Source organism: Felis catus, chromosome F1, assembly GCF_018350175.1.
Source record: "Felis catus isolate Fca126 chromosome F1, F.catus_Fca126_mat1.0, whole genome shotgun sequence".
Lineage (NCBI taxonomy): Eukaryota > Metazoa > Chordata > Mammalia > Carnivora > Felidae > Felis > Felis catus.
The window spans coordinates 10,604,116-10,618,393 of record NC_058384.1 but is presented as its reverse complement, the minus strand read 5'-3'; the positions used below and the strand labels follow the sequence as shown (position 1 = coordinate 10,618,393).

Here is a 14,278-nt window from a genome sequence, read left to right as displayed (position 1 = left end):
TGAGTTGCTGGAATTCCAGATTACATAAAGCATTTAATTAGAAATATGAGTTATTTAATCAGTGAAAATGATTTATGATTTAGGGGCACCTGGGTATCTCAGTCGGTTAAGAGTCCGACTTGATTTCAGCTCAGGTAACGATCTCACGGTTCCGGAGTCTGAGCCCTGAGTTGGTCTCTGTGCTGACTGACGGCATACAGCCTGCCTGGGATTCTCTCTCTCCCCCTCTCCTACTCGCACTTTCATTCTTTCTCAAAAGTAAACATTTAAAAAGATAGCAAATAAAAATTTTTTTTAATTTACATTCACTTTTCTTCTTTTCCTTTCCTTCCCTCCTTCCCCTTCCTTTCCTCTCTTCCCTCCCTTTTCTTCCTTCCCTCGCTTCTCTTCCCTTCCCTCCCTTTGCTTCCCCTTCCTGTCCCTCCCTCTCCTTCCTTCCCTCTTTTCTTCCTTCCCTCTCTTCCCTTTCCTTCCTTCCTTTCTCCTCTCTTTCCCATCCCTTCCCTCTGCTTCGCTTCACTTCCCTTCCGTCCCTTCCTTCCCTCTTTCTTTCCCTTCCCTTCCTCCTCCCCTCTCTTCTCCTCTCCCCTCCCCTCTCCTTTTTTCTTTTCTTCTCTTTCTTTTCTTTCTTTCAGTAATCTCTACATCCAACATGGGGCTCAAACTCATGGTCCCGAGATCTCTTCCAACTGAGCCAGCCAGGCTCCCTTATGTTTTAAAAGATTTTTGATTGTCCTGAAATTTTCCTCTTATAACATAACGAAGGGGAGTAGTATTCCAACTTTAATTAATTTTGGTAGTCATCAACATAATACAGTATAATAGAGAAAGGGTCAACTGGCATTTTATGCACTGGAGGTCTGGGAATGCTAAATTCTGAGAGTCCCATAAAACTGTACGAACACTGCACAAGGAGGCCTTGTTCTGCCGAAAATGTCAACCGTGTCCCATCTGTTGAGAAATAGTAAGTTAGCCTACAATTTCATATTATATTACTACTGTTCCCCCTAAAAGTGCATATCCAGATACATAAGACACCTCAATCACGGTTCCAAAACCAAACCAAACCCCACCTCGTCCTCCCATTTCCATAATCTATGTTCATTTTTACTGGACATAAATTGACTCTGAGCTTGACATTGTTAGTTTCTGGCCAAGTCCATTTTTATTTTGGGCAATACAAAATACGCGAATATATGTAAGTGTGTATATATGTTTGTATATTTGGTGGGTATGTGGGTACAAAATCCTGGCCTTCCCTTACTGAAAAATGCTGAAGAACGATGGCTTTCATTTGGGTAGTTCAGAAGTGGTTTGATCCCACAGTGGATGAGGAGCGAATGAGGAGTTTCAGATGGATTCAACAGCATCGCTAACAGTACTTTAGGCATAAACATATGCTATACAGTAACACAAAGCCAAGTTACTGTTCTTTCTAACTCTTCTGTCTCCTGCAAAGAGAAATTAGGAAAGCCAAGTGCTGGGGCACCTGGGTGGTTCAGTCAGTTGAGCATCCAACTCTATTTCGGCTCAGGTCATGATATCGGGGTCGTGGGATTGAGCCCTGCGTTGGGCTCCACGCTGAGCATGGAGCCTGCTTGGGATTCTCTCTCTCTCTCTCTCTCTCTCTCTCTCTCTCTCTCTCTCTCTCTCTTCTCTCTCTATCCCTCTGCCTCTCTCCCCTGTTCGCTCTTTCTCACTCTCTCTAAATTGAAATTAAAAAAATTTTTTTTAAAACAAGGAAGGTGAAGTGTTGTGGGCTGATAGTGTCCCCCACAAAATTCACGTCCACCCAGAACCTCAGAATGGTTCTGGAATATTTGGGATATTTGGAAATAGGGTCTTTGCAGATATAATTAGTAAGATGAGGTCATAACGAGATTAGAGTGGACCCTAGATCCAATATGTCCTCATACAAGGAGGAAAATGTGGATTCAGACACACATACGGGAGAATGGCATGTCAACACAGAAGCAGAGATTGAAATGAAACACTTAAAAGCCAAGATGAATAGCAATCACCAGAAGCCAGAAGTATGCAATAGATCCTCCCTGAGAGCCACCAGCAGAAAACCCTGTGAAACCTTGATTTTAGACATGTGGCCTCCAGAAATGTGAGAATCAATTTCTGTTATCTTAAGCCACCCAACATGTGGCAATTCATTATGACAGTCATAGGAAACTAACATGTCAACTGTTACAACTTTTCAAGGTGACAAACTACAAAAGCATCACACTGACAGGGTCATAAAACCTTGGTAAAATGCTGTTTTTCTATGAATCCATATTATTTAATTACATTGTGTTTACTGAATTTTATGACAAACTAATGACATTTTAAAACTGCAAATATGTCCTATAGATTTATTCTTTGAACTGACAGAATCTTATATTTTCTCTAACATACAGCTGTTTACCTGTGGCTCTTGTGCCCAGCATTCGCCGATCATATATTCGTACTGAGCTATCTGAACAGCCGACAGCAAGATAATAAGGTATCGGTGGGCAAATAGCTACCGAGGTGGCGGCACGTCGGCAGTTAATTAAAATATCCTATGAAAGAGAAAACACCAGCGTCACAGAGCTCTGCCACAGAGAGGATACTCTAAAGATTTAAAATACTTGAACATTAAAAATACTATCCTTTGAATTAGAAGAAAATAACCTTTCTTAAAAATCCTAAGCTAGGATGATAATGAGAAGGAAAACAACAACATGGTTTTCTTTTCATTTATTTTTCAGATATCTGTTAGTGTTTCTAACAAATTCAGCTGACGTGAGATCAAAATAGACATACGTGGTCAATATTCCTCCTCAGCAGTTTATCACTATAAGGAAAATTCCTTTTTTTTCTTTTTTTACAGCTTGCTACACAATTCCAAAATTGACTAACACAACATTGTAAATTTTCCTTATAAACCAATCAAAATAAAAATCACATGGAAAGATAAATTGGAGGTTAAAAAAGCAAATAATATTTGAGTAATGAAAATTACATTCTGAAAAGGAAAAAACAAAAATTACTCCGAAATACAAGACTAAAACTGAGTAATTATGTTAGGTCAGCAAGATTTAATGAAATTAAATCCATCCACAATCTTAGAACCCAGAGATAACTTACTGTCCGATTTTAATTATAATCTTAATTTTTTTGTCACTTGTACAAAAATTTGATTCTTACATCTTTGCAATCTTCTTTCGTGCAGCTAGTTTTGATGCGTGTGTCAAACCACCTAACAGTTCCGTCTTCACCACAAGAGAGAAAAGTATACGGGTCATTGGGTACAGTCATAATCTGATGGTGAAAACAAAAGTACAGGTAATGTTATTGAGCACTTGGATGGTTCTGAAAGACATCGCTACAGTTCCATAAAATAAAATGAAGAATAAATAATAAAGTAAAACTGTCTTCTTATTCACAGACGATTTGATCATGTAAGCAGAAAATCCTATGTAATCAATTTTTAAAAAATTTATTAGAGTAAGTGAATGTAGCAAAGTTGCAAGATACAAGATCAATATATAAAAATCAATGTCACGTCTCTATACCAGCAACAAAATCATCAGATACTGAAATTTTAAAAATCATATCATTTACAATAACATGAAAAATATGAACTACTTAAACATATGTAAGACACATGATACTGAAAATTATAAAACATTGCTGAGTAAAATTAAAGTCCTAAGTAAAGTAAGGGAGATGTATTGTGTTCATGGATTGGAAGATTTTTTTTTATTTTAGAGAGAGAGACAGAGCACATGAGGTGGAGGAGAGGGGCAGAAGAAAAAACAGAGCGAATCTCAGGCTCCACACTCAGCACAGGGCCCAGGGCTCGATCGCACAACCCTGAGATCATGACCTGAGCTGAAATCAGGAGCCAGACGTTCCACTAACTGAGTCACCCAGGAGCCCCTCAATTGTATTTTTTTTTAGTTTATTTATTTATTTTGGGAGTGTGCATGCGCACGAACGGGGGAGGGGCAGAGAGAGAGAGAGAGAGAGAGAGAGAGAGAGAGAGAGAGAGAGAGAGAATCCCAAGCAGACTCCACACTATCAGCACAGAGCCCAATGCAGGGCTCCATCTCAGATCATGACCTGAGCCAAAAGCAAGAGTTGGATGCTTACCGACTAAGCCAACCAGGTGCCCTCAACTGCATTTTTTATATAGCTACATTTAAAGATTAAAATCCTTAAAAAGATAACATTTATGACTGTACCAAAATACCAAATACTTAAAAAATTTAAGGAAATCTAGAGTAACACCACATAAAAACTGTAAAATATTGAGAGAAATTAGAAACCTTAATAAATGCAAAACCATATCATCTTCATTGATTAGAATATGTAATAATTGTTAAGATATTAGTTTACCCTGTACTTATTTTTAAATTCAGTATAATAACAATCCAACTTTCAGCAAATTGTTTTTTTGCTTTTTGTTTTTTCAGTTTATTTATTTTGAGACAGACAGACAGACAAAGAGAGCAAGCAGAGGAAGGGCAGAGAGCGAGCGGAACAGAGGATCTGAGGCCGGCTCTGCGCAGACAGCAGAGAGCTCACGCAGGGCTCAAACTCACGAACCGTGAGATCATGACCTGAGCCAAAGTCACACACTTAACTGACTGAGGCACCCAGGTGCCCCAGCAAATTGTTTTTGTTGGAAACCAATATGCTGGTTTGAAAAGTTATACTGAAACACAAAGAATCTTGAAACAGTGACTCTACTAGATGCGAAGATTCATTACAAAGCTATTGCAATTAAAACAGTTTGGTATTTTAAAAAGTACAAATAGGCCAACGGTGCAAAATAGAGTACAGAAATGGTTCTATCCACATATGAACTCTTAATTTATTATTAATGGCACACTGAATAGCAACAGCGGGGAAAACAATCTTTACCATAAAAGATGGTGGGTAAAATCCATATGGAGAGTGATATCGGCAAAATTGCAAAACAGGATGCCTCATCTCATTCCCCTAGAGAAACACTGGCTTTTAATAACAATATAAAGTCAAAAAGCCTTTATGAGAATACCAAAGACCAGTTAAGAAAGCAATATACCAGGAAAGTTCAAAGCCAAGTACAGCCATAATGAAAGGAATAAGAAAATCTTATTTCATTTCAATTCACACCAGAGCCTTCCCCAAGGCAGCACAGCACAAAACTGGGGGGGGGGAGGGGGGCGGCAGAGGGGGAGCGGGGCGGGTGGAAAGCCCAACTTGCAGCTTCTCCATTGGAAAGGAAAGAGAAGAGTGGAATGTGTGTCCAACATTCCAGCTTACAGGCAGGTGGAGGAGGGCTACCAAGGGACTAGTTTCTGTCTCTCCTGACTCAGCATTGATAAAACTTGAGAGAACAAAAGAGAGCACAGTGGCTTCCTTGCAGGATCACAGATGGAAAAGGGAGCAGAATGGAATGGAAAATTCCATCTCTCTGAATGGACCAGAGAAGATGCATCCTCATAAAAAGTTTAAGGGACCTCCAGAATCTCTAGCTGGGCTGACTGGTGAAGACCTTCCCTACACAAAACCCGTCTAAAAAGACCAGGAGAAGATGGCTATTTTTTTTGAAAGCAAAAACCACAACTACAAAATAATGAGGCACACAAAGATACAGTGTCACAGCCCAAAGGAACAAAATAAATTTTCAGGAACTGACCCTAATAAGATGAAGATCTACGAACTGCCTAAGAATTCAAATTAATCCTACTAAAGAAGCTCAATGCATCACAAGAGGACACAAATAGACAACTGAATGAAACTAGGGAAACACTGCATGAACAAAAGGAGAATATCGCCAGTGAAGTAAAAACTGCAGAAAGAGGCAAATGGTAATTTTAGACATGAAGAATATAATAACATTTACCAATTTACTAGAGGGGATCAACATCAGGCTTGATCAAGCAGAAAGAAGAATCAACAAACCTGAAGACAACTCATTTGAAATTATTGTGTCAGAGGAACAAAAAGGAAGAATGAAGGAAAGTGAAGAAAACCCTAAGAGACTTCTAGAACACAACAAACTGAGCAATATATATGGAAGTTCCAGACGAAGAAAAGGGAGAAGCAGAGAGCTTGTTTGAAAAAATAATGGCTGTAAACTTTCCAAATCTTCCCAAAGAAAATGGACAGCCATACTCAAAAAGCTCAACGGACTCCAAGTACGATGAGCCCAAAGAGGCCACACTAAGACATATGATAGGCAACCTGTCGAAAGTCAAAGAGAGAATCTTGAAAGTAGCAAGGGAAATGTGAGTCATCACGTACAAAGGAGCTCCCATTAGATCAGTGGATTTCTCAGCACAAACATCACAGGCCAGGAGGGAATGGGATAATATATTCAAAGTGCTGAAAGAAAAATAATAACAACAACAACAACAACAACCACCACCAAAAAACCGTGCAAACCAAGAATACTATATCCAGCAAAATAAAAGAAAGAAAGACCTTCCTGATAAACAAAAGCTGAGGGATTCAGTCCATCACCACAAGATCTGCTTTCCAAGAACGACTAAAGGAAGTCCTTCAAGTTAAAACAAAAAGTACCAGACAGCAAAACACACAAGCATAGAAAAACATAAAGGTTTGGGGGCACCTGAGTGGCTCAGTCAGTTGTGCGTCCGACTTCAGCTCAGGTCATGACCTCACGGTTTGTGGGTTCGAGCCCCATGTCGGGCTCTGTGCCGACAGTGCCAAGCCTGCTCTGGGTTCTGTGTTTGTCTCTCTCTCTCTGCCCCTCCTCCACTTGTGCTTTCACTCTCTCTCTCAATAATAAATATTAAAAAAAAATTTTTAATATAAGGGTCTCTGGGAAAGGTAAATAGACAACTACAGAAATCTTTGTAAACATGATGTGTAAATCACTTTTAATTTGGGCATAGAGTTTAAAGGATAACAGTGTTAAAATTATTGTAACACTAGAGTCAATGAATACAACATACACAAAGATGTGATATGTGACAGTGAAAATAAAAGGGGGGAAGGAGGAACACCTAGGTGGTGGCTCAGTCCATTAAGCATCCAACTCTTTTAAAAAAAAATTTTTTTTTAACGTTTATTTATTTTTGAGACAGAGAGAGACAGAGCATGAACAGGGGAGGAGCAGAGAGAGAGGGAGACACAGAATCTGAAACAGGCTCCAGGCTCTGAGCTGTCAGCACAGAGCCCGACGCGGGGCTCGAACTCACGGACCGTGAGATCATGACCTGAGCCGAAGTCGGACGCTTAACCGACCAAGCCACCCAGGCGCCCCACATCCAACTCTTGATGTTGGCTCAGGTCATGGCTCTTGATTCACAAGTTCAAGCCCCACATTGGGCTTGTACTGACAGCATGGATTGTGCTTTAGAGGTTCTGTCTCCCTTTCTCTCTGTCCCTCGCCAGCTCATGCTCTCTCTCTCCCTCAAAATAAATAAATGAACTTTAAAAAAATAAAATAAAGTGGGGGAAGGATGTAACGGAGTAATCTGTGTATGTGACTGAAGTTGTTGCCAGTTTTTTTTTAAATTTTTTTCAGTGTTTATTTTTAGTTTTTGAGACAGAGAGAGAGACAGAGTGTGAGCAGGGGAAGGGCAGAGAGAGAGAGAGACAGAGAGAGACAGAATCCGAAACAGGCTCCAGGCTCTGAGCTGTCAGCACAGAGCCCAATGTGGGGCTTGAACCCACAAGCTGTGAGATCATGACCTTAGCCGAAGACGCTTAACTGACTGAGCCACCCAGGCACCCCCAAGTTGTTACTAGTTTAAGATAAGTTGTTATAACTTTAAAATGTCTTACGTAATCCTTATTTTAACCACAATGAAAACATCTGTAGAAGATGCACAAAGGAAAGGAATCAAAGAATGTCAATACAAAAAAAAAGAAAATCATTGAAAACATAAAAACAAGGGTAATAAAATCATTATAAGACACACAGAAAAAAATGGTAAAATGGTAATAGAAAGTACTTCCCTATCTGTACTTTAAGTAAATAGTACACTACCAAGTGGGAAGTTTATAGCAGTAAATACCTACATTAAAAAATAAGGAAGATCTCAACCAACAATTTACACTTAGAAGAACTAACAAAACAACAACAAATTAAACCCAAAGTTAGAAGAGGAAGGAAATAATAAAGACTATAGCAGAAATAAAGGAAATGAAAGCTAGAAAATATCAATGAAACTAAGTTGGTTTTTTCATTTTGAAATATGAGAAATATTTATTTATTTTGAAATATTTATTTATTTTGAAAGTGAGAGAGAGAAAGAAAACACAAGAGGGGGAGGGGCAGAGAAAAAAATACCAAACAGGCTCCTGAATCTCATGAATCCTGAGATCATGACCTGAGCCGAAATCAAGAGCTGGGTGCTTAAATGACTGAGCCACCCAGGCATCCCTGAAAGTTGGTTTTTTAAAAAGATCTTCAATATTGACAACTCTTCCCTAGACTGAGAAAAAAGGAGAAAAGACTCAACAGAAATCAGAAATGAAAGAAGAGACATTACTAACTATGTCACAGAAATAAAAAGCAACTTAAGAGACTTGTATGAATAATTATACAACAACACATGGAACAACCCGGAAGAAATGGATACATTTCTAGCAACATACAACCTATCAAAACTAAATCATGAAGAAATAAACAATTTGAACAAACCTGTAAATAGTAAGGAGATAGATCAGTAATCAAAAACATGCCAACAAAGAAAAACGCAGAACCAGATGGCTTCACTGAGGAACTTTACCTACATTTAAAGAATTAACACCAGGGGGTGCCTGGGTGGCTCAGTTGGTTGAGTGTCTGACTTCGGCCTAGGACATGATCTTGCCGTTCCCAAGTTTGAGTTCCGGGTCAGGCTCTGTGCTGATAGGTCAGAGCCTGGAGCCTGTTTTGGATTCTGTGTCTCCCTCTCTCTCTGCCCCTCCCCTGCTCATGCTCTGTTTCTCTCTCTCAAAAATAAACATGAAAGAAAGAAAGAAAGAAAGAAAGAAAGAAAGAAAGAAAGAAAGAAAGAAAGAAGGAAGGAAGGAAGGAAGGAAGGAAGGAAGGAAGGAAGGAAGGAAGGAAGGAAGGAGAAAGAAAGAAAGAAAGAAAGAAAGAAAGAAAGAAAGAAAGAAAGAAAGAAGGAAGGAAAGAGAAAGAAAGAAAGAAAGAAAAGAAAGAAAGAAAGAAAGAAAGAAAGAAAGAAAGAAAGAAAGAATTAACACCAATCCTTTTCAAAAACTTCAAAAAAAAAACCAACAACTGAAGAAACAGGAACACTTCCAAATTCATTCTATGTGGATAGCTTTATTCTGATACCCAAACCAGACAAAGATACTAAAAGAAAATAAAACTATAGACTATATCCCTGATGAATACTTATATAAAACTCTTCACAGAATAAAAAAAAAAAAAAAAACAAAAACACACGTTAAAAGGATTATTCATGCTTCAGATTCTGTGTCTCCCTCTCTCTCTGCCCCTCCCCGCTGACTCTGTCTTTCTCAAAAATAAGCATTAAAAAAATTTTTTTTAACAGGCAAAGGACTTCAATAGACATTTCTTCAAAGAAGATATACAAATGGCCAACAAACACAAAAAGGGATACTCAACATCACCAATTATTAAGGAAATGTAAATCAAAACCACAGTGAGGTATCTCCTCACAACCATTAAAATGGTCATTCTCTCAACAGGTTGAGCCTCGGACTTCAGCTCAGGTCATGATCTCAGGGTTCATGAGTTTGAGCCCCGCGTTGGACTCTGTGCTGACAGTTCAGAGCCTGGAGCCTGCTTCGGATTCTGTGTCCCCCTCTCTGTCTGCCCCTCCCCTGCTCATGCTCTATCTTACTGTCTCTCTCAAGAATAAACATTAAAAAAAATAAAAACAAAATAAAATGGTCACTCCTGGAAAAAAAAAAAAACCCAGAAAATAGAAAACAAGGATGTGGAAAAACTGGAACCCTTACGCACTGTTGTTGGGACTGTAAAATGGAACACCTACTATGGAAAACAGTATGGAGGTTCCTTAAAAAATTAAAAGTAGATTTATCACATGACCCAGCAATCCCACCTCTGGGTATACACATCCAAAAAACTGAAAACAGAATCCCAAAGATATATTTGCACCCCTAGGTTCATTGCAGCATTATTCACAATAACCAAGAGGTGGAAGCAGCCCAAATGTCCACTTATGAGGAAATGAGGAAATGGACTGTATGCTACACACATACAATCAGAGAGGAATAAGCCTTAAAAAAGAAGGAAATCCTGCCATAGACTGATATGGATGAACCTTGCGAACATTATGCCAGTCACAAAAAGACAAAATACGGCATGATTCTGCTTACACAAGGTATCTAAAACTCAGAAACAGAAAGTAAAATGGAGGTTGTCAGGAGCTGGGGGAAAAGGGAATAGCAGAATTGTTCAATGGATAGAGTTTGGTTTAAAAAAAAAAATTGATTCTAACTACATTGTATATGCATTCAACAAAAACACCCTTGGCAAATGGATATATATATATATATATTATTCAAATGTCCTTAAAGGGAATGCCCCTTTGTATGCTGTTTGGGATTCTGATTTAATTTTCCAAGAAAATAAGTTACGTTAATATAAAAATCCATATGGAGAAAAAAAGTTTACTCCTACTTCATGCTACCACAAAAATCAAATCCAGATGAATTATAAGATCTAAATGAAAAGAGAAAACCATAAACTTAAAAAAAAAATTTTTTTTAATGTTTACTTTTGAGAGAGAGACAGAGCATGAGCAGGGGAGAGGCGGAGACAGAGAGGGAAACACCGAATCCAAAGCAGGTTCCAGGCTCTAAGCTGTCAGCACAGAGCCCGATGAGGGGCTTGAACTCACGGACTGTGAGATCATGACCTGAGCCAAAGTCGGCGCTTAATCGACTGAGCCACCCAGGTGCCCCAAAACAATAAACTTTTAAAAGGGAAAATGTCCATAACCTCAAGACAGGAAAAAATATTCTGACCAGGATGCAGAAAGCACTAACTAATAATAAAGGAAAAGACTAATATATTAGACAATATTAAAAACAGGTCTTCATCCAAAGACACCATTAGGGAGAGGTGGGGGGAGTGGGCACAATGGGTGATGGGCATTAAGGAGGACACTTGTCGGGATGAGTACTGGGAGTTATACATAAGTGATGAATAAATCAATTAAACAAAACAAAACAAAACAAAGACACCATGAGGAAAGTGAAAATACAACCACAGAGTAGGAAAAGGCAGGTTTATATGCAGAAGACATTAAGAAACTCCTATAAATAAAAAATAATGAAATAAGATGAAAAATCCAATAGAACGACTGGAATTTTGAATAGGCACTTGACAAAAGAGTATTTCCAAATAACCCATAAACATATGAAGAGATGATCAACTCCAGCAGTATCAACAGGGAAAGGCATTTGAAACATAAAATGACACTACACAAACTCCCAAAATGAGAAATTAATAATACCAAATGTTGGCAAAGATGAGCAACAATAGAAACTCCTGTATGCTATTGGCAGGAATATAAGTTGTTATGATTATTTTGCAAAATTATTTGGTAATATCTCTAAAACAAACAAATATGTGGGCATCTGGCTGGCTCGGCTGATTGTGCATCTGACTTTGGCTCAGGTCATGATCTCACAGTTTGTGAGTTTCAGCCCCATATTGGGCTCTCTGCTGTCAGTACAGAGCCTGCTTTGGATCTTCTGTCCCCCTTGCTCTCTGCCCCTTCCCCACTTGCACTCTCTCCCAAAAATAAATAAACATTTAAAATAAATAAATATCCTATGGCCAAGCAAGTCTACTTCTAAGTACATACCCAATGAAGTATATATGCATTTATGTACTTAAAATCATGTGAAGGAATGTTCTCCAAACTGGAAATCAAATTTAAAATTTTCATCAACAGTAGAACAATCCATCAATCATGGTACGTTCACACAATGGAATACTACACAGCAATGAACAAATTATAGTTGTATCCAACATAGATGAATTTCACAAATTATTAAATATCGGAATGAGGGGGCTTTGGGGATACTTAATGCTTTCATATTTCTTAACTTAGATAGTTGCTACATGCATAGATTTACTTTATGATAATTTACCAAGCTATATACTTAGGATTTATATGCTTTTCCTATGTGTTTTGTACTTCAATTAAAAAAAAAAGTTTAATGGTAGATGGAATAAGGTCAACATACATCTAATCAGAATTCCAGAAGAAAAAAACTCTCCATTTGGTAAAGAATAACCAAAGACCTATTGACTGCAAATTTCCCACATTTTTCTAGATGCCAGTTTCTCAGACCAAAACACCAGTAAATTCCAACTTGACAAATAAAAAGGAAATCTAAATCTAAAAACATGGTGGTGACATTAATGACGGGAAAAACAACAAAGAAAAATACAATTAAAAGCAGTCAAGGCAGAGAGACACATTAACCAAACAGAAATGACAATTAGACTGATGATTGAGTTCTCAACTTCAACAATGAAGTCAGAATACAGTAGAATATCATCTGAAATAAAATAACTATCAAACTAGAAGTCTATATCCAACAAAACTCCTGTGAAGAATTGGTATGAAAGTCTTCATTTTCTAGAAAAAGACGAAAAGGGAAGGAAGGAAGGAAGGAAAGAAAAGGATAATTGGAAACAAAAATTGTTTCCAATAACAAACTTGCACAAAAAGAAACTCATAAAGAATGTATTTTATATACACAATGACCCCACATGGAAAAATCTGTGGTGGAAGAGCCAAAGGTATTAGTAAACAAATACTAACTAACAAGACAATGATTAATATTTCATTCATGAGAGAAAAGATGTAACTAAATTCAGAACAATATAAACATATGAACTCAGACAAGGGATGAAGAGATTACAATGTTCCAAAGGGCTTTATTCAGAGAAGGGCAAAGGTATTTATTGATTTTAGACTTTGTTGCTAATTTTTAAAACAGGAATGTCTATTTTCCATGCAAGTAGCAGAAACAAAATAGAAAGCAAAATCCTCAAACAATTTCAAAAGAAGAAAAAAGACGAGTGGGGAATGTATAGAGGAAAAAAAAACAGAAAGAGAAAGCAATTAATAAGATATATTAATAGATCCAAATATATCATTTTTCACAATAAGTGTAAATTGACTAAAATCTCCAGTTCAAGGCCAAAATTGTGAGAATGGATGAGAAAATCAAATCTAGCTATATACTACTTCTTTAAGTACACACCAAAACATGAGGTTACCAGAGAACTGAAATTCAAATCACGGAGAAAGATACATCAAGTTAACACAAATAATGGGAAACCAATGAATGTTCTGATACAAAGAAATGACACAAAAAGATTTTAAAAGAGCATTCTGTAGAATAAGCAATTTTTCTTAACCAAGTTAAGCTGTATACTTGAGTCTTAAATTCATTTCACCTCACTTAATTCAGGTGAGGGCTTGAGCTTATTAATGTCCTTTAGGAATCTGATTCTTTTGCCTAGTGTACTAGCATTCTTTCTGCCCCGGGAACATTTGATAAGCATGCCATCAATGACTTTATGTAAGACACTGACAAAGTGTTTAAGACACTGAAGCCTAGTATACAAGTTTGTAGCACAGTAACAGAGAAGAATTTTTAAAGGCTGACATCTGTTTGCAGTTACAAACCCTATTACTATTACATTTTATTTCTTTATTCACAAGGCTATCAACATACATGCTCTCAAGTACTTTACTGAAATCTAGGTAGTCTGTCACTAATTTCTGTTTCTACATATGCATGAATGTACATACGTTCACATACATACATACTTACACAAACATTACAAAATTACACATACATACATACTTACACAAAAGCACACACTTACATATGATCATATATATGTAATCACAGTAAAACTGTACCTCATAGGTAGTTCCATAATGGCACGTAAATTGGCATTGTCTGTTGGTTTCTGCATCTTGCTCAACATTGGTATAGAATATTACTCCATCCCCAGAGCAGGAAACAATCTGCTTATCGTTTGTGCATGGTAAGAACTTTGCACTAAATATATTCGCTCGGTGCCCTGAACGAACTGTTGTCAAAACCTAAAACACAAAGAGAAAGAAGTTCTTGGTAATTTATTATTTCTTAGAAAGTAACATTCATATTTAATATAATCTTGGTCAGGAGTAAATTTTCATTAACATTCTTATCTCAATAAAAAAATGGTTATCTGAGGGGTGCCTGGGTAGCTCAGTCAGTTAAACATCCGACTTCAGCGCAGGTTATGATCTCACGGTTC

At 37.6% G+C, this 14,278-nt stretch overlaps 1 protein-coding gene across 9 annotated transcripts in view; it reads right to left on the bottom strand.

Moving 5' to 3' along the window:
- Positions 1 to 14,278, bottom strand: part of DCAF6 (DDB1 and CUL4 associated factor 6) — a 134,107-nt gene that overhangs the window by 85,920 nt on the left and 33,909 nt on the right. For all 9 annotated transcript variants that reach the window (XM_003999156.6, XM_045049454.1, XM_045049455.1 and 6 more), the window contains exons 4-6: positions 13,896 to 14,081; positions 3,181 to 3,294; positions 2,417 to 2,552 (exon numbers count right to left, since the gene is read on the bottom strand). In XM_003999156.6, coding sequence (XP_003999205.5) covers positions 2,417 to 2,552; positions 3,181 to 3,294; positions 13,896 to 14,081 — 436 coding nt within the window. The remainder of the gene's footprint in view (positions 1 to 2,416; positions 2,553 to 3,180; positions 3,295 to 13,895; positions 14,082 to 14,278) is intronic.